A 20,062-nucleotide genomic window follows, 5' to 3' on the forward strand; every position below is an offset into this window, starting at 1 on the left:
ATATTTGCCTTTAGTTTGCTATAAGTAATCTAATTTTTGTTTTAGTTTGCTGACAGTATATTCTATTATTACCTATTATTAGCAAGTTGGTATGTTGTGGGCAAATATATTACAAAGGTTAGATTATTAGAAAATAAGCCAAAATTTGGGATTATTCACAGCAAATGAGTGAAAGATTGAATTATTAATGTCAATTTTTCCTTGTTTATATATCTTTAAAATTTGAATTTTTATAAAAATAAAAAAATTTTAAAAATATTGTCAAATTTATTTATCATGATATAATGCAAGAATATGATTTTATTCCAATTTTAGTGATATGGTGATACCCGTGATAGTATTATCGTTCCATCTGTTATCCTTATTCCTAACAGGAAAGAATAAAAACTCCACTGGACGTGCAAATCCAGTAGCTATTTAACACGTGGAAATGTAAGCTTAGAAATTAAATTAAATAAAAAATAATCAATAAACATAATCAGCATCTCCATTGTGAGATGATTCTACTAGACGTCGCCCATATTCGCTCATCAATTAATTTTGTTATTATATTAAATAAATTTGTTTTATCTATGCATCTGGACCTGTTGTATAAGTTTATATTACAAAATAAGTTAAGTTATTGAAATCAGATTAATACATTTTTTTAGTTTGTTAACCCTTGTTAACTTTAAAAATTATTACAAATTATATTTTAACAAATTTATCTATTTTGTAATCTAAATTTATGTATAATTTTAACAAATTTATCTATTTTGTAATCTAAATTTATGTATCCACTGCATAGATTAGAACAACCATATACTTCTATTTTTTTAGGAGATAATCAATTATTCCAAAATTTTTTAACTTGAATAAAAAAGCTATCTGAAATTATTTCGAAATATGTATATGTGAATATTTGCTCAAAGCTAGTACTAAAACAATAATAATAATGTTAGAATCTAAATTTCAAAAGATTAGGATTGGCTATATGAATTAATATAGCAGTTTTAATAGTTTTCTAATAAATTTTTTTTTATTTCTTATGATTTTTTTCCATCTTAATTTTTAAGTATTTTTTATAAGTATAGTGTTTAAATGCATGAATAAGTTTATAGAAAGTCTAAGTTCATGAAATAGCGGTGATTGTTAGCGTTTGACACTTAGAGTATCATGGAAAAGTTACTAGGGTTTTTATTTTACTCTCCAAAGCACTTGGGAATTATTTAGAGGATTAGCTTGCCATTATTCATTTGGTCTATTGAATTTGTTATAGTTGCATCGTTAATGTTAAAAAAATTTAAAAATAATAGGACAGGAGAGTATTTCTATTAATTTATTTAGTTTTTTACAATAATTTTGGAAAATAATAATCAAACAAACTTCAAAAAAAAAATTTAGATTATGTTAGTGCCTTTTTTGTGGTCGTATATAACCTCTTTTGTATTAGAGTAATTGAAGACATGAGGAAGATGGATATGGTACTTTTAGAGTGGGATTTGAGAGGGTTGGGTGTATGTTACTTCACCATTGTTATAATGATAGTTAATCAAGAGGTTGTATCTGATTGACTTTTGGTAACAAATGTCATGTGTAATTTCACATAAATATGAAGTGTATGTGATTTAATAACTCAATTTACTTTATTACATTATAATCGACACTAAAAAACTGTACACCCTTAGCCTCATCGAAATAATGGACATAAGAGAGTATAAAAGAAAAAAATGATTTATAAGAAACAAGAAAATGTAAAAGAATTAAGATTATAGGAACATAGACATAGAAAATCAAGAAGAATCATGTATAATTCTTGCCATTTCAGCTATTATTTCTTGCTTTGTTCTTGTTCTCCTTAATTTATTTTTCTAAAAATTCAATTTTAGCATTAAAAGAGACTCTGGTCTTATTTCATTTGAAGCATATATCTTTTTAGGAAAAATACTAATTTCAATTCTCGAAGCTCTACAAAAAAAATTAGTTCTTTTTTCTCTCGTTTCTGTATAGATTCTCTAGCCAATAATAAAATAAAAAATTAAAATATTTAGCTTCGATTTAACCTATTCAACGAATAAAACATAAAAGTTGTAGAATGAGAATGTTCTCCAACCAAAGAGCAGATAAAATATGTGATTTGGTATTGTCGTAAACTTTGTACTTAGAAGTATGATTTGGAAACTATAGTTCTCATCACTTGGCTGTCCTTTACTTTTTTTGTGTTTTCATCCACTTACACACATTTCTTTTTGCTTATTTAATGCAAGTAAACTTCCCACGTTCTCTCAATTCTTGTACACCAAACTATTTCTTTTTATGATCCTCTCTCCGTTTCTATTTTGAACATATTTAATATGTTCGATCTAATAGATCTCTAAATGAATAAGAGCTTTAATATTAAAATAATTAATATATGTTATGTTTAAAGATATAAAGTTGTTAGAAATTTTTGAAATCGCACATAATATTCAAAAGTTTATCAAGTTTTACTCCGTTTTTTATCCCTATAAATATACTCTCTGTATTTGATTCAAATAGTGCAAACTCATAACGATACAGGAAGTATGTCCAATATTATTAATTGATGGACATTACATTTTATAAATACAAAGTTTGAATAAAATAATCACTACAAAATAACTACATAATCTTTGTGAAGGACAATATAATTAAATAAATTAATAATATCCTTGCTCAATATATGTTCCTATTGAACTATTAGTTTTTATAGCTTTTTTAAAAGTTTGTAATAAGCTAATATTTTTTACATAATTAGCAAGAAGTCAACAATTCAATAGATTAACAAGGCATATAGACCGTTAACATATAATTAAGTTATATATTTTTTCTTAAATGAATAAAGGTTACATTTACTTGACCCAATCTAGAGCTTCATCTGCGCAATGTAGTTGTCTCCAATAAGTTTTAGTTGTCTAAATAGTTATACCTGTGAGTAAATGTAGTGGTACGATTCTAGCTATTGGATATTTAATTAGCTTTTCATTTGTCATTACTGTTGCTATGAAAATCTTAAATTGTACGCTAATAACGTTCTGAAAATAGACACTACTTAGACTTTTACTTTATCGTACAATAATATATTTTTTAAAAATAGCGTGTTTGCCTTATTAAACCACTAATACCGACACTAATGATACTAATCAAGTAAAAAAAATTGATTTTAATGATTAAAAGTAGACACAGGCTGGACCATCTTACACACGACACGACCAATGCTCAAGCCCGATCATGATACACAAATTTTCGTGTCTCATATATACCACATTTATGGTTTCGAAAAATGGTTTGGCCTAACAAATGGCATATAGGCTCAACAAATCAAACACTCTATTTTCCAAAAAAAAAAAAATTTAAATACAAATGGTAGTTCGGTCAAGCCTGAGCAATTATAGTGCCCTGATTCCATGCTAGTTATTATTTTTATCCTGACACAACATGGTTTGTCCTTTATTAGACCCGCTCAAACACAATCTACAACGGTTCAAGCACGATTCATGTCCATCTGTAGTTCTGTACTAATAATAAATCTAATCATTAATCAATATATATTATTCTCCTTTATTCACCTAACAATATTTACTCTCCTCTTCCATTTATTTAACTATCAACATATGCTCCTATAGATAGTAATTCTTAATGTCAATATTCTCCAATTCTATTATCCTTTCCATATTATTACATTATTAACTACATAATCTCTTAGTTGTACTTTGCCTGTTGTTAGGCCCCACAGTGGACTATAAGAGATTAGTTACAAAGAACAAAGACCCTATTCATTTTAATCATTGGATATTATTTTTTTATTTATATAATAAATAAACTAGTATTCTCAAATCTACAACATTCCATTCACCATAAAATTTGTATAAATATATCCCATAAAGTCTTTTTTTGTCATTAACCCTTTTTTTTCTTCCAATTAGTTCTTCCTTGGCATACCACATACCCAACAAAAAAAAAAAAAGATGGGGGCTTTTCTTGATGGAGAATGGGAATCCATAAGTAAACTCTTTACAGTTGAAGAGTCCCCTAATCTTTATGCTGATTTTTTGGAATATTATTCACCAGAAAGTGAGCAAGATGAAAATAATCCTGCTAATTCTTTTTCTAAAGATATATTGTTCCAAGAAAATAAAAATTATCCTAATAATAATAGTAATAATAATGATTGTTTTCTTCCTGATATATTATCTTGCATTGATTTCTCTAATTTAAATGGAGAAATTGATGCCTCATTAGGCCTTTCATTTCCACAAAATAATGATTTTCATAATATTAATAACAATAATGACAATAGTAACGATAATAATTCTATGAATGTGTTATTATCCAATGTCATTAAGTCGGCTTCAAAAAGAAAGCGCGATTTAAGAGTTGTTGAAGATGATCAAGAAGAGATGAATATGATGGAAAAACCTTCTAAAAAGAATGCTAGAGTTTCCCAAAATGTAAGTGTGCTTTTCTATTTTTAGATAAGGTTAGAAATTTCCTATTAACAAAGGGAATAAATAAATCCATTTTACTGGTGATAAGAATCAAAAAATAAAAGGAAAAGCCACTACAGGGCCAACCCATTCTTTCTAATTTTTTTATCTTTAAAATGTTTTTTTAGTTCAAAAAAGGATTGAATTTTATTATATTATTTTGGACTACAGCCATTAGTTTGAACTTTTATTTTCGCTATAATTCCATTCAGTCTCACTATTTTCAGTGAAATATTTAACATCATGTACCAAAGCTCTTGGCTAAAGAGCTATTGTGTGCAAGTGCGTGATAAAGTATTTAACTTTTAATTTAATTTTTAGTTGAGTTGAATTCTTATATATAGTTTATGATATGATAATAAACATTTGATCAGGGTTTGAAGGGGAAAAGGAAGGCAAATCAGAAAAGTGAGGAAGACATGAAAGCAAATGTGTATATAAAAGAGAGTAATGAAATTGCAGATTCAAACTCAGATGATTCAAATGCTGGTTGTGTTTCTGAAGAAATGAATGAAAATGCAGATTCTAATTCTAACACAACACTTTCTCTTACCTCTACTGGTAAGAAAAGAGCTAGCAGAGGCGCTGCAACTGATCCTCAAAGCCTCTATGCAAGGGTATGTTATTTGTACATACATTGCCAAATATTTATCAAAATTATCAGGTGTTTGGTTATTGGTATTAAACTTGTTATCGAATTTTTTACTTTAAATGAGGGGTGGTTGAGATTTGAAGTCGTGACCTTTTGTCACGGTGGCTAGCTTTGATATTATATCAAGGAAACAACTAAATTAAAAGCTTAAGCTAATGGTTGAGGCCCTATGATATGTGCTATATAAAATATACTCTAACATTATCATTTTCATGGTAATAAATCACACATCTTTGAACATGTGTTTTCTTCTACCACTTGATAATGGGTTTTATGAAGAAAAAGAATAATAGAAGTAGGATAAGCGTGATTATAAACATTGTCAAATTGTTTTTGAAGTTAAATTTTCATTATTTTTCATATTATTAAATATCGATAACCAAACAGGCGGTAAATTTTATGTAATCACGTAACTAGTTGTTTGTTGATTAACCTTTTGTGTTATTATTATAGAAGAGAAGAATGAGAATTAATGAGAGATTAAGAATCTTACAGAGCCTTGTACCTAATGGAACTAAGGTTTGTTATTATAATCCTTCAAAAAATTGTAATAATATAACTATTATCTGCGTTAATTGAGAATTGAGATTATGGTATTGATAAATATATTTAAAAAAATGTTTTCAGGTGGATATTAGTACAATGCTTGAAGAGGCATTTCATTATGTCAAGTTTTTGCAGCTTCAAATCAGGGTAAGTTTAAACATGGTTTGCATTTTTGACACTAATAATATTCTGTTACTTTAATGTCATCAAATGACTTTTATTTATTCGAGCATTATTAGTAACAATGACAAAAAATGTATATTTTGTTGACTTTTAATAACAAACATTATCTATAAATTTACATAAATATACAGTACTCCACATTATAATTTAAAACTTAATTACCCATTATAATAAAACTGACATAAATCTTTTTTTGTACTCAATTCTTTTTGAAACCCATAATTGGTTTTATGTTGTATGACAAGATTTGAACCAATAACTTACAGTTGTAAGTTTAATTAAAAGTTTAAACTGATAGTACGTAATAATTATTTTATACATTATTGATAATACTTTTTCCGTCTCTATGAAATTGTCACATTTTCTTTTTAATTTATCATATTACTTCGACACGTTTTCTTTTTATGAATGTCTCTACCACTTTCTCCATATTTCACCCTTGTATTTTTTTTTTTTTTTGATATTATTTGCTCAATTTTAATGTGGCCGCCACTTATTAATCATTAATTGTGCAGCTATTGAGCTCAGATGATCTATGGATGTATGCTCCTCTTGCTTACAATGGACTTGATGTTGGAGCTTATAGAAGAATGTCTCCTTTCATTGATCATCTCTAATATCAGCCGTTCAATTTTTTCTTCATAATTAATTAATTAATATTAATAGATAATTAATGGAGGATGAGGAAAGAACGTGAGATTGAAAGATACCGAATCTTATAAGCTATGAAGATAATTAAAGGGTTAATTAGATTAATGCCTAATAATTAACAAAAGGCACCTAATTAATTAAATTGTAACACATAGTTGAAGGATATTATTCCTTCATGTGTGCTCTTGTATACTTCTATATTCCATATGTACTTTAATTTGTAGGGCATGAATCATGATAAGTGTAATATTGTATTTGTATACCTTATATGATTATTTAACCTTTTGTAACTAATGATTGAGAATGTATACATACATTTATAAAAAAAATTAAGATAATGTCCGTCCAATACATGATTTATATATTTTTGATTTATATATTTTTTTGAACAAATTTATTAAAGTTTAGAAAATAAATTTTCGTAATAAATTATTTGCCTACTATTCACCTTTTAACTTCATTGATACAATAAAATTGTGTTTTTTGAAAATGTATTAAATATACTATTATTTTTATTTTTTAATAAAATTAGTATATTAATTTATGTATCATTAAAAGTTAATGATGATATCATTATATCAAATAAATGGGAAATTTTTTTATGATAAAGTGACACCCATTTTATTTTTTGAGGTGGAAGATGTAAGTTTGTTTTATTTTAGTAATATATATTATTAAATAGATATATAGATAGATTAAATAAGAGTACAACATTTTAAGAGATAATTTTCTTCCTTACTTTTGGTGTCACTAACAGTGAAAACTGAATTGATAATTTACATGATTCACTAATAATATATTGTATTTGTTATATCCATTAAAATTCGATAAAAATAAAAAAGACAAAAAACGAGTAGAATAAAATTATGGATGAATTATAGAAAGTCGAAAATTATGAATTTATGGGTTGGATGAATCAAAAAGAAATGATATAAGCTCATTTACTTTTAATAAAAATATAGCAAAATAAAATACATCATAAAACAATCTAATATAAGAGTTGTTCGTTATAATCTGCTTATTAAGATCACTTGACACTATTGATAGAGGTTTGATTTGTAAATTTAAGATTAAGATCACGAGTTTAAATTTTCATCGAAATTCTTTGCCCCACCATTCTAATACGGTATTATATTTATCAGGGCAAATTAAATAAAACTAGTACAAAGTGATTTGAACACTTATTTTAGTATGTGTGTAGAACTAATCAACCTGCATTTTTTTATATTTTAATATTACTAATCTAATCAAATAACTCACATCATTATAATTTGGGCAGACTTAGACCTATATTCTCTTATGGTTATCGACCAACAACATTAGAGTAATGAGCCCTCAAATCAAATTAAAAAAATTACACTTTCTTTATCTTTTAAGTTTACCCTATATTATAACGACTCAGATATGTAAAATTTTTTGGAGTCATATATAATACAAATATAAAATTGCGATATCACACGAAATATAAAAATTTCTATAGTCATGGTGTACGTATTTTTAAAATTTCTTATGCAGACCTTTCCATCATTAAAATTATTGATGCCAAACCCTTTATTTTTTGAGAGTGAGAGTTTTATTTAGTGGTTTTTTTATGCATTAATTTGACAATATTTCTATTTTTTTACATTTATATTATCCTTCTTTGGTAGGAGTACAATAATTGCTAAAAGTCGGCCAAAGTGATAGTATTATAAAGTAGCAGTTAGGGTCTTATTAGGGCTACTAATCTACTAATTAGATGATTGTTTAATGATTGTGAATTGTTTACTTTCTAAACAATATTATCACTACTTCTAATCATTCTTATGCCCATATAAAACTATTTTTTCAAAATCAAAATGCTAAATCATATTATTATGAGCCATAATGTTGGAACTTCTTGTACTACTTCTATATACTTAGGTAATATTTAGTTCACCTTTTAAAAAATAATAAGTGAAAAACACGTTTTAATTAGTAAAATTAGTTTTAATCAGTAAAAATCAATTACAATCAGGAAAAATTAGTTATAATTTATAATTAAAATCAGCTACAATCGGTAAAAATTAATTTCGATCTAGTTAAAGTCAATATCAATCAGTTAAAATCGACTACAATCAGTAAAATTCAATTATAATCAGTAAAATCAATTTAAATCAGTAAAATTCAGTTAAATTAAACTGGCCTTAATATAATCAATATAATCACTATATAATGTAAATAATGATGTAACATCCAAATAATTAGGACCTTATAGCCTATAGGATATTATAAATAAAAAATATTAAAAAGTCAGATTATGAGTTTTAAGTATGTAAAATTGGATCCAGTTGCTTCCAAGTTGCTCAAGTGTCAACAATGTAAGCTGTTGTAGCCTATAGGTTGATCACATTGTCTATTTCCAGCTATCGTATACTCGTTTTTAAATTAAATCATCAATAATAATTATTAAAATTATGTTTAATGTAAAATTCATTAATACAAATTATTGTAAGAGACAGTATTTAATACATGGATTAAATAGTCTAAGTAATATAAATTATTAGCATACTTATTTTCAGATCATTTCACCAAGAGATGGTCTCTTACAAGAGTAACCTCACAATTCTTAATACATAAAAGGTTGATAAAAAACCATAATTGTTAGCTTGTCTAAATTATATATTTTTTTATTAATTTGGAATAATTAGCTTGTATGAATTATATATCTTTTTTATTAATTTGGAATAATTAGTTTACAGATGAAAACGCAAATATGTACTATTTTATCTTACTGAAATTGCTATATTAAATTTCAAAACTCTATTATCAAGAACCGTTATTATTCATCACAAGGGAAAATAAGAACAAAAAAGTTAATTTTATATTATCATAAGGTGAACCTTTTGCATGAAAAAAGGAAGGGGTTGATCAAACTGTACTTGGTAAGCGGTGACAATTAAATTTGTATCACAAGGATAAAAAAGTCTTGTACTATAGTTGGTCTTGATTATCAAAAAATGAAGTTCTTATTAAGTAGTATATGTAGTATGTTAGAGTTACAATGAATTACATGATATGATAGTTTTGAGCATGTAAAAAATGTCGAATTGCACAAGTTCTTGTAAATTTAAAGGCCGTAAAAATTGAAAAACAAAAAAAAATTTAATAGCGTCTAAAATTTTTTGTACACTTTTACTCTGCCCTTGTAAGTAAAACAAGTAATGTGCAATAATCTTCTTATAACGAAGTATATCATAATTTAGTGGCGGAACTACAATCGCGACAAGGTGGTGCTATGGCCCCAAAAAACAAAAAAAAAAAAATTGAAAAATCTTGAAAGAAAAAAACAAAAAAAATTCAAAAATAAATTTATAGGCCTCATCAAAGAAAAATACTAACTATATATAGTATTACAACACAAAAGATAAGAATTCTCAACAGTCAACACATGCATATATATAGAAACAAATAAAATAACCCTTTTTATTATAGTTAAAATTTAGACTCCGCCTCTAATTAATATAATTAATTAAGATGATCTTCCATGATTATAGGCTTGATCATAGGGTTGATCCAAACATTTATATTTGATTATAAATTTATGAACCGTCCATGAGCAATACAATGATCATCCAAAACCATTCTTTATTATCAATTTTTAGTAAGACAAAGATTTAATAAAACCAAAACTACATTTTGGCCAAAAACTTTCTATATTTAGGAGAACAACTTCATCTAACAAAACAAAAAAAAAATTTGTAGTTATATCATATTTGTGATTCAATAGACAATACCATAATCTAAAATATAAAGTATCTATCAATAGACATATAAGCTAGCTTATTACTCACTTTAGGTTCATTAAGTTAGTTATATTACCAATATTTCATTTAAGGAGAACTAAACACAAATAAAGTTTTTCATATATATATATATATATATATATATATATATATATATATATATATATATATATATATATATATAATCACGATATAGGTTACTCCCTCTGTTCTTTTTTGATCTTTAACTTTGAGTTTTTTACACATATTAAGAAAAATAGAATCTTCGGATTGTAATGGGTATTATTTTAATTAAATAGTAGTGTGAAATAATGATTGTATTGAAAGTATGAGAAAGAAAATAATTATAAATAAAAGAAAAGAGGTACATTAAAAGAAAAAGGGGGGTTTTAAGGGGTAAAAGTGGGATAAAAACTTTCTAAAAATAGAAAGTATTCTAAAGTGGAAGAACTTTAAAAACTACCCGTTATAGTAATATGGAAGATCAAAAAAAGTACGGAGGGAGTAATTATTAGTAATTTCTAGTTATTAGTTGCTTCTGATAAAAACAGGGAAAATTAACTAAAGAAAAAAGTCAATTAAATATCGTTTAATTACTTTGATTGTTTTGCCTAATAATTAGCCAAAAGCTAAAAGTGAAAAAACAATTAGCATATAAGAACTTTCAATTATATCACCCTATCTCAACCCCTAAATGAACAATTGTACATTAAGTTATTTAATTAGTTGACCATTTCCTGCATGAGTGCATAAATAAATTAATATAAAATTATTTCCAATTAATTTTTGAAAAATTCCCCCAACTATAATTGGGGCCTTAAAAGGGATAATTTAATACGAGTATGAATGTATGACGACATTATAACTAATACGATTACTAATGTATACTAATTAATTAAGATATGCTCAGAATAAAAAGATTTTGTTTAAAAAAAAAAAGTTAGTTAGAACCCAAAAAGACAAAGTATATTGCAAATTTGCAATTTCTCTTTGTTCTTAAAAATTATGGATGATATTAATAAAGAATTAAAATATATATATATACATGAAGATGGTGAATGCATTTTTATAAATAGAACTTGTAGCAAAGTAAAATGACTAAAATAAAAAGTGTTACAATTTTTTATGTTATATAATTTCTTATAGCGATAAACACGTATTTAATTATCTTTTACATTTTTTATATAGCCATGCAGATATGAAAGATTCATTTTAACATATAATTTCAATAAATTAACTTTTAATAATAACTTTTACTTATCTACTTATCACTAAGTATATTTACAATTTAAAAGTGCATTTGTTATGTGTTTTGGAAATATATGATAGATTTATCTTAACATATAGTTTTAATGAATTAACTACTAATTAATTCATTATTATCTGAAAGTATAAGAAGCATGTATGTTTCTGAAATGTTTTCTTAAACCTCCTTAATTACAATGTATATCCTTATATAAGGATGTGATCTAATTAAGTAAACCTTGCCTAAAAACATACCACAAGATAATATTACCATATAGCTAATATTTCTAATATCTTAGAATAATGCCATATGATATTGTTGCCATATAACTAATATTGATATCAATCACAATATTCCCAAATATTCCCAATATCATCGTTTAGTACCAACAATCAAACAGGCTACTAAGGTTTTAATTTAATCAAATGGAATCTAGCTTGGAAATTAGAACAATATGCATATTATGTGGTCTGGATTATTGGATGAAAAATCTTGTTAATATTGAATTATGTAACATATAACATAAAAATGACGATAAATTTTATTTAACACACATGTAAATTAAAATAAATATTCGCTCCACCCTATACTCGTATCTTAGATCAACCTCTCAATCCAAGCATCTACTCGGAAGTTACAAGTAGAATAGCACAAAATTATCGACACTGTTCGAGTGCAAGACATAAAAACTCCAGATTTATGCCCCAGCAATTAACCAAATAATTATTTATTGCGTGCAAAAGAACGTATTAAAAAAAACAAATTGTAATTAAGTAATGGGCTCAAGAACCTAGCAAACATCAAATATAACGACAATCAATACATTTCTTGTGAGTCTGTGGCATGCATATTGTGACCGTACGGTCCAATCCATGATTTCATTTAATTTATATATTTACTTGTCAATTTTAAGTCTTAAAACATTCATTATATAAGACTTCATGTGAAATAGAAAATGCAAACATTAAACTTAAAATGAGTCAAAACGATCGAATTTTGGTTTTAATCGGGTTATTTTTTGTCATGAGTCAGATTTCAGATCAATTTTGGGTTGGATCAAATTGATAGGTCTATCAAAGACTTTAAAGTTGTCAATTTCAAGACTTAAAATGTTTATTTTATGATCTAAAAGTCCATTTTAACTTAAAATGACAACTTCAAAAGAGCTGAATTAAGATAATTGAACTCAAATGGAAGAGGTTGCACAGATGCTTGACGGACGTATTCAAGATTTAGTGAACGAAAATAATACAAATAAAAAAAAATATTGTTGGGATAGATTAGGGCGAAATGGATAGTTTATGTCTAAACGGGACGATAGTCTATATAGGTAAAGTAAGACCTGTCAAAATGATAAATCGGGTGAGCTGATCAGGTCATTTACTATCAGATTGCTTGTTCGGGTTAATTCAATGGGTCAAAGACTTGTAAATTTACTGTTCTTATTAAACTTTTTCAAAACAAATATATTAAAAGTATAATGTTTTTCACACAAATTTTTTTATATTAAAAAAGACCAATATACCAATTTCAGACTATAACAAAGAAATGTTGAATCAATATTTAGAAAATTGACTAAAAATGTTGTGAGTCTCGACAAGAAATGAAGATATACAACTCAAAATATTGATGTTGAACTAAAAGCAAGCCAAATCGGGTTTGGGTTTAGGTCATGTGTGACCCAATTTTATTTTTACGGGCTTTTAGGTCCGGTCATTTTCGAATCACAAGTTGAAATTAGCAGGTTATGCCCGGTAATATCTGGTCCATTACTGGGTTAATATTGGATCGACTCAAAATTATATTTGATGGGTATAATAAAAATCTATTTTACTTGACCCTGACCCTAATCATAGTTCCTAAGAGAGAGACATAGCATAAGATGATGAAGACTTTGCTTGACCCAATCCATTCGGTATATAATCTTATAGAAGTATTTAAGGATGTAGGTGCCATCATACTAACACCATTGCATTGTATTCTTAGTATTAAGACTAGTGACCTCATGGAAAGTTACTTTCGTATTGCAACTTTTTCAGATTTTTTTATAAAAGAAGCTAATTTCGATTATAATGTAGTGGATAATATTTAACATTTTAGTGATATCTATGTCTATTATATTTTTTTGATATGTATATACTTCTATCTACAAATTAATTAACATTTTAGATTAATTTCTAATACTAATTCTACCTTGATCAAGAAAAATCTACTCCTAGTAATACCTTAAGAGTACAAAATTAACATAAAAGCTGGCGGAATCTTAGGTTTATGTACCCAAATCATATTCATCATGATCCTGGCCTTGTTCAATTATTCCAATCGAATATGTGGATTTTTATTGGGTATATAAAACCATTTTTTATATAATTTTTCCGGATTCTCTGTCAATATTTTCCATTTCATCTTTCTCCCCCGATGGCCCATTTGATTCTAAGATATAACGGAAGAGAGTCGGCCCTTAAAATTAACAGTTCGTTTTGTATAAGACCGTCTCATGGTGAGATGACCTCAAAATAAAAAGCCCATTAGCTAAAAGTATCTATTATTAGGCTATTTAATCTAAATATGAGACATGTCTCCTGGTGAGACCGTCTCATACAAGAATTTGTGTAAAATTAATGAAAATATTGTATTTATGAGGTATTTGACAAATAAATTAGTATTTTAATTTTGTGTTTGAGTCACAACTTGCAAGTGATCTCAACGTCAACATGACAAAATTGTTTGAATTTATCTGATAATTTTTAGACCCCTCAACTAATATTTTTTTATAATGTTAACGTAAAAATTTTAATATATACATTCACTAATCTATTTGGGGTAAATTGATCATATCCCTCTGATTTTCTTTAGAGGCGATATGAAATGAATTGTTAATAACTTTTCATAATTTAAATTTTATTTTCGAACAAAATATTGAATTGACGATGGTAATACCTCATTAATATAAAGTCTTGACATCCCATTTTTAGTCCATGTATCAAAGATACCAAATTGCATACTTTTGTCCATTTCAATAGATTTTATTCCTCAAGTTTGTCTAAGTTTGCACTTTGTTCTATTATAGAAAAAACATGGTAAGTTGTATATGCTATGCATCGGATCATATTTTGACCTTAGCTTCTAAGAACTTGTCCCTTATGTGAATCATGAGGTTGTACATGTGGTTGACTTTCACTTTGTAAATGATTGAAATAATTAACAAATTAATAACTTTTTATGTACATGTATTCATTAATTTTGTACCATTTATGTAGAAGCCCACTTTTTTTAATAAAAAATTTGTTGTCTTTGTAATATTTATTATCTTATTGACTTAATTCTTAGTAACTACTTTGTATGATAATGATTAGTTACTATGAATCTATTATATTGCTATAATGAAGTGATTAGGTATCTCTAATTTGCATTTAGCATGCCTAATTAAGTTAATAAGATAAGAAAAAACTAGTTTATTCATGTAAGACTACTTAGAAAATAATTGCTCTATATTTATAATTTTACTATCAATGATAATAACCTACTAGTAAAATATCATTGTCAATAACAATTCATAAGAACGATGAAAGCAAAACTTCAGTAGCTCTTATATCATTGGCTTATTCTCCACATATAATATTGACCGTAATATGGCCATGGTCGGGGTTCAGAGGCGAGATAGCAGACAGATCATACTCGTATCCCTTCTAGGAAAAGGTCTGAAGAAATGCGTGCAATCAATTTAAACCCCAGGTAGAGAGAGCGTTGCAAAATAAGAGATAAAAAACACCGAGATGATATAATAAAGTTACCTACAAAACACAAAATAAACGGACTAAATTGGACGCAATTTGCAAACTCCAAACATAACAACCTGTAAAATCAACTATACCCAAAAAAATTGTAAAAACCTAATTATGAAAATATTGGTCTTCCATGATACCATATAAAATTTCTTAAAATATACTTCTAGTATGAAAGATGAGTAGTCAAAATTGAGAATAATATTTATAAAATAAATCCATGTTCATTTTATTGTACTTTATATAAAAAGTTGTTGTTGGAGATGCATTAGTTTTTACTTTTTAAATATATATTAGAGGAAAAGTTTGATGTACCTAAAGTGGGACAAAAAAAATGGGATAGGCCGGAGTGATTATGACTTAATTTTGAATTAAGGGATAGTTGAATAGTAAGTCAAAGTATTAGCAAATAATTATTAAATAGTAAATGATGATGATGGCACATTCCACACAACATCATTATCCTTAGTTAGCAATTAGTGAATGCTTAAGAGAGTGCTAATTGTTGCCTCTTAAGGTTATTCAAGTGTTAAAAGACTCCAATCAACATCAATGCATGCACTTAGTCCTTTTCCCTTAGTTGTACTGTTCATGGTACTTGGCCCCACTAGTTGACTTTATCACCGACCTAATTTCAATCAATGTTTAAATTTGACTCGATTAACTAAACAGACTTTTTTTGAAGTAATTTGAATACAAAAAGTAAATTATATTGAATAGATTCTGATATACAGAATTTAAAATTGATCCGATTTGATATATCATATTTGAAACCCGTCTGAACATCAAAATGTACATCTCTATAGATTGTTCTAATAGTTTGTTGGATTGATTATATTTTTGACTTTTGACATGTTGATTAGTCGGATAGCAAAAACTTCTTTGATAGAGGGCTTAAAAGACACATCCAGATGGCAAGCTCACTTTTCAACAAAATGCTTTAGCTAGTTTTTTCGTAAGTTAGACTTGTTGGCAAACTATTATTTTAATGAATCGACAGTATTAAATTATAAATTTAATTTAATATCTCTATTAATAATGACTTATATAGTTAACTTAATTGGTCATAAAAAATTATTGCTACTAAACAAATATATAAGCTAATTAACCAGACCATCAATCAATTTATTAAACACCCCCATATACAATATCTTATCACCAAGTGTTATGATTTTTATTTACCATGGTAAAATTTAAAAAAGGAAAAAGTCCCTAATCACATAGTATTTATTTTGACTTTTCAAAGCAAACATTATATACTACATTTAAGAAGTGTAATTTGATTATTTATTTTCTAATAGTCATTTTTAATGAAAAAAAACGAAACCTTGTCCCCATAAATATTAACAAATCATTCTCTCAATCATCACGGAATTTCCTAAATTAATTTACTAATCATAACCCTATACTTTATTACAATATATTCTTCCTACTATATATATATCCTCCACCTTGTTGCCTAGTGAGAGCATAACATAAAGACTTTCTACAATTATACTCCAATCCCTATCATAATTAGTTCAAAATTAAAAATCAGATTTTTTCTCGATTACAGATTTAATATAACTTTTCAAAGTAAAAAAATCTTTACTTCAATTCTCACCAATCTGACCTTTCCCTTCTCTCAACCTAAAAACTATAGAAATGGAATTCTTATGCAACAATTTCACATTAGGAGAACCCAATTTTAAAGATGAATTTCTTAGTCACCCTAGTTCATCACTAATTACTAACCCTAATCAATATTATAACCATAATTATCTTTCAAATGAATTATTTCCCATTTCTAATTACCAAAATAATGTATTATGTGATCCTAATGATAGCATTTCTTCACAAAATACAAATGAAAGTTGTGATCAAAACTCTCATTTCTCATCATTACTACAAAATGATGCCTGTTTTTCTATAGATGACATTTGTATGATAAACCAAACAAATTTTGAGTCATTGGATTACGCTTTTTCTAGTGGTTTAGATCATGTTTTAGGCAATGTTCATCAAGGATTAGTTGAAGATGATGAATCACTCAATTATCTTGGATCATCATATACGCCATTGGTGACTCAAGACAACCTTGAGGAGGCTCCACCTAAGAAAAAAGCTAGGCTATACAAAGATAATGTAAGTACCTCCTATATTCCAATGTTTGTGTTTAGACCATAGAAGTTCAAAACAGATCTAATAAATCGATATTTATTTGACCTTGTGATCGAGTTTGACTTTAACTCGATTTTATAATTGATTTATAATCATGTAAAATTTACTGTAGACACAAAACATAATTTTAAACTGACCCGACTGAATACCTCTACTATAGATTGTCTTAGTTGGGGTTCAAGCAATTTTTGTGGAGGGACTAAATTTATATAAAATTGGATAAAATTTTAAATTTTAAAAAATAATTAAAAAAAAAAAAGACTTGGCCCCATATGGCTTTGCTAGTGAGAACAACCACTACTTGTTATTGTATCCCAAATAAGTGGAAGTAATCTAACTTGGTTAATTTACCTTATTTTGTGAATAGAGAGGTAAGAAAAGCATTGAATTTAGAAAAGAAAAGGAGGAAAATGAAAGTAATAGCAAGAGTGAAGGGGAAATTTTAGAAGATGAATCAAAAACTACTCAAGAAAGCAATGAACCAAAAAGTTGGGCATCAAAAGAAACTTGTAAAGGAAAGAAAAGAGCAAGCAGGGGTGCAGCTACTGACCCTCAAAGCCTTTATGCTAGGGTAATTTATTCTAAAAACTTTAATTTCTAGTTTCTATATATTTTTATTTTATATTGATCTTAATTACATTACAAAATTAAAATATTTAACTATTAGCTCTGATATCATATTTAAAAATAATGTCAACGAACAAATATCTCATGAAAATTTTGGCTTATATTTTGTTACTTGATAATGCAGAGACGAAGGGAGAAAATAAATGAGAGATTAAGAATCTTACAAAACCTTATCCCTAACGGAACAAAGGTAAAATTTTGATTTTTTTTATATAATAATAATAATTACTAATATCATTATTATCAACTTTAAAATAATAATAATAATTATAAATATTATTATTGAAATGATGTTAAGTGATTTGAATAATATTATATGTGTAGGTGGACATTAGCACAATGCTAGAAGAGGCTTCTCATTATGTTAAGTTTTTACAGCTTCAAATCCAGGTAATTTTTCTGCATCTAAGCATACCGAATACTCTTTTGTCCCGGTTATTTAGTCAGATTGGTTTTTTTTTTTTTCACGAAAACTAAGAAAATGATCATACCACTTACTAACAGAAAATAAATGTAGTGAGGCCATATCTAAAAATAAAAATAGAATAAATTTATTAAGATTAACTAAATAAAAATCGAAGTAAAGGTTAAGGAACCAACTCAACTAAAAGTTTAAGCTGATGGTTGAGGCCCCAGGATATGTTATATATTCTAACACGCCTTGCATGAGAACCCATTAGAGTGTGGATGCAACATAAATCCTACTGACGCTAAATATTCCACTTTAAATGAGGGGTGGTTGAGATTCGAACCCGTGACCTCTTGTCACGTTAGCTTCTAATATTAAATCAAGAAACTAACTCAACCAAAAGCTTAAACTAATAATTGAGGTCCAATGATATTGTTATATAGGACAAAGGAATAATTTTTGTTAGCTCCTAGTATATGCTAACTAATCAATTATTTTTATTACTTTATATGTGTAGTTGTTGAGCTCAGATGAGTTATGGATGTATGCGCCTATTGCATATAATGGAGTTGATATCACTCACTACAAGCGAATCTCCCCGTTTCTGCTTTCTTGAATTGTTGGAAGGACAAAGATAATGTTAAAAGTTATCAATGACTCGAAGCTCAGAAGACTTAAAAAGAGAGCGAGAAAGATCGAAAATGATTTGAAAGACGGACAATAGTGGAAAAAATATGAAGGATCTAAATTTACAATTTGAGATGGTAAAAAATCGAATGAATTAAGAAGAATTTATGTGGACAATCATTTTAAGCTGATATATTGGTTCATATTGCTGACTCTAATATTAAGAGATTAAGACTTTAACATTAATGTTGTTGACTTGATATTTTAAAAGTTATGTATAAATGTATACGTATTAATTATATTACTTAAATAATATTACATTAGAAATTTATCACCAACCATATCACAGAATTGATTAGTTAGCTTATATATTTGTTATTCTCATTTTAGTTTTATAAATAAATTAACATATCATTTCCATAACTTTATATCCATGATTATCATTAGTCTCTTTAGTCCCAAAAAAATATACAATTATAGTATTATTAGTGTTGTGGTTTATGTAAAATAATAAATGATAATAACATCAATTAACTTTGAGCTTTTGTGTTTTTTTTCTTAAGAGTTAAAATAATAAATGATAATAACATTCACGGCCCGTTTGGTTGATGGTAATGAAGTCATGGAAATAAAATGTTGTAATAGTAATAGTAATGTTGTACCAAACGGGCCCTCAATGTAGTAGCATTGGAAATCCTATAATTTTTCATATACTCACTTTCTGACTAATACAAATTAATATGTGAATATCGACTATTTTTCTGACAAAATTTGTTGGTAGGAATTTTTAACTAAATTCCGACCAATTTTTGAAGATTTAGAAATTTCAAGATTTTCAACCACCTTGGTTGTTAGTCGAAAAATTTTCGACTTTGATGGTCAGTTGGGATTTTTTGCAGAATTCTATTGGAAAATGAGAAAATTTTTC

General features: G+C 26.9%; 2 protein-coding genes across 2 annotated transcripts; both read left to right on the top strand.

Moving 5' to 3' along the window:
* Positions 1–2,974: 2,974 nt before the first annotated feature.
* LOC130810349 (transcription factor RSL3-like) lies at positions 2,975–6,734 on the top strand. Its single transcript, XM_057676370.1, has 5 exons — positions 2,975–4,448; positions 4,859–5,101; positions 5,590–5,655; positions 5,764–5,829; positions 6,381–6,734. Exons 1-5 carry the CDS (start codon positions 3,966–3,968, stop codon positions 6,480–6,482), a joined length of 960 nt encoding a protein of 319 aa, XP_057532353.1. The 5' UTR covers positions 2,975–3,965; the 3' UTR covers positions 6,483–6,734.
* A 5,982-nt stretch (positions 6,735–12,716) lies between these two features.
* Positions 12,717–19,123, top strand: LOC130810950 (transcription factor RSL3-like). Its single transcript, XM_057677069.1, has 6 exons — positions 12,717–12,747; positions 17,224–17,435; positions 17,839–18,042; positions 18,223–18,288; positions 18,423–18,488; positions 19,025–19,123. Exons 1-6 carry the CDS (start codon positions 12,717–12,719, stop codon positions 19,121–19,123), a joined length of 678 nt encoding a protein of 225 aa, XP_057533052.1.
* The last annotated feature ends 939 nt before the right edge of the window (positions 19,124–20,062 follow it).

This window comes from Amaranthus tricolor, chromosome 4, assembly GCF_026212465.1.
Source record: "Amaranthus tricolor cultivar Red isolate AtriRed21 chromosome 4, ASM2621246v1, whole genome shotgun sequence".
In the NCBI taxonomy this organism is placed as follows: domain Eukaryota; kingdom Viridiplantae; phylum Streptophyta; class Magnoliopsida; order Caryophyllales; family Amaranthaceae; genus Amaranthus; species Amaranthus tricolor.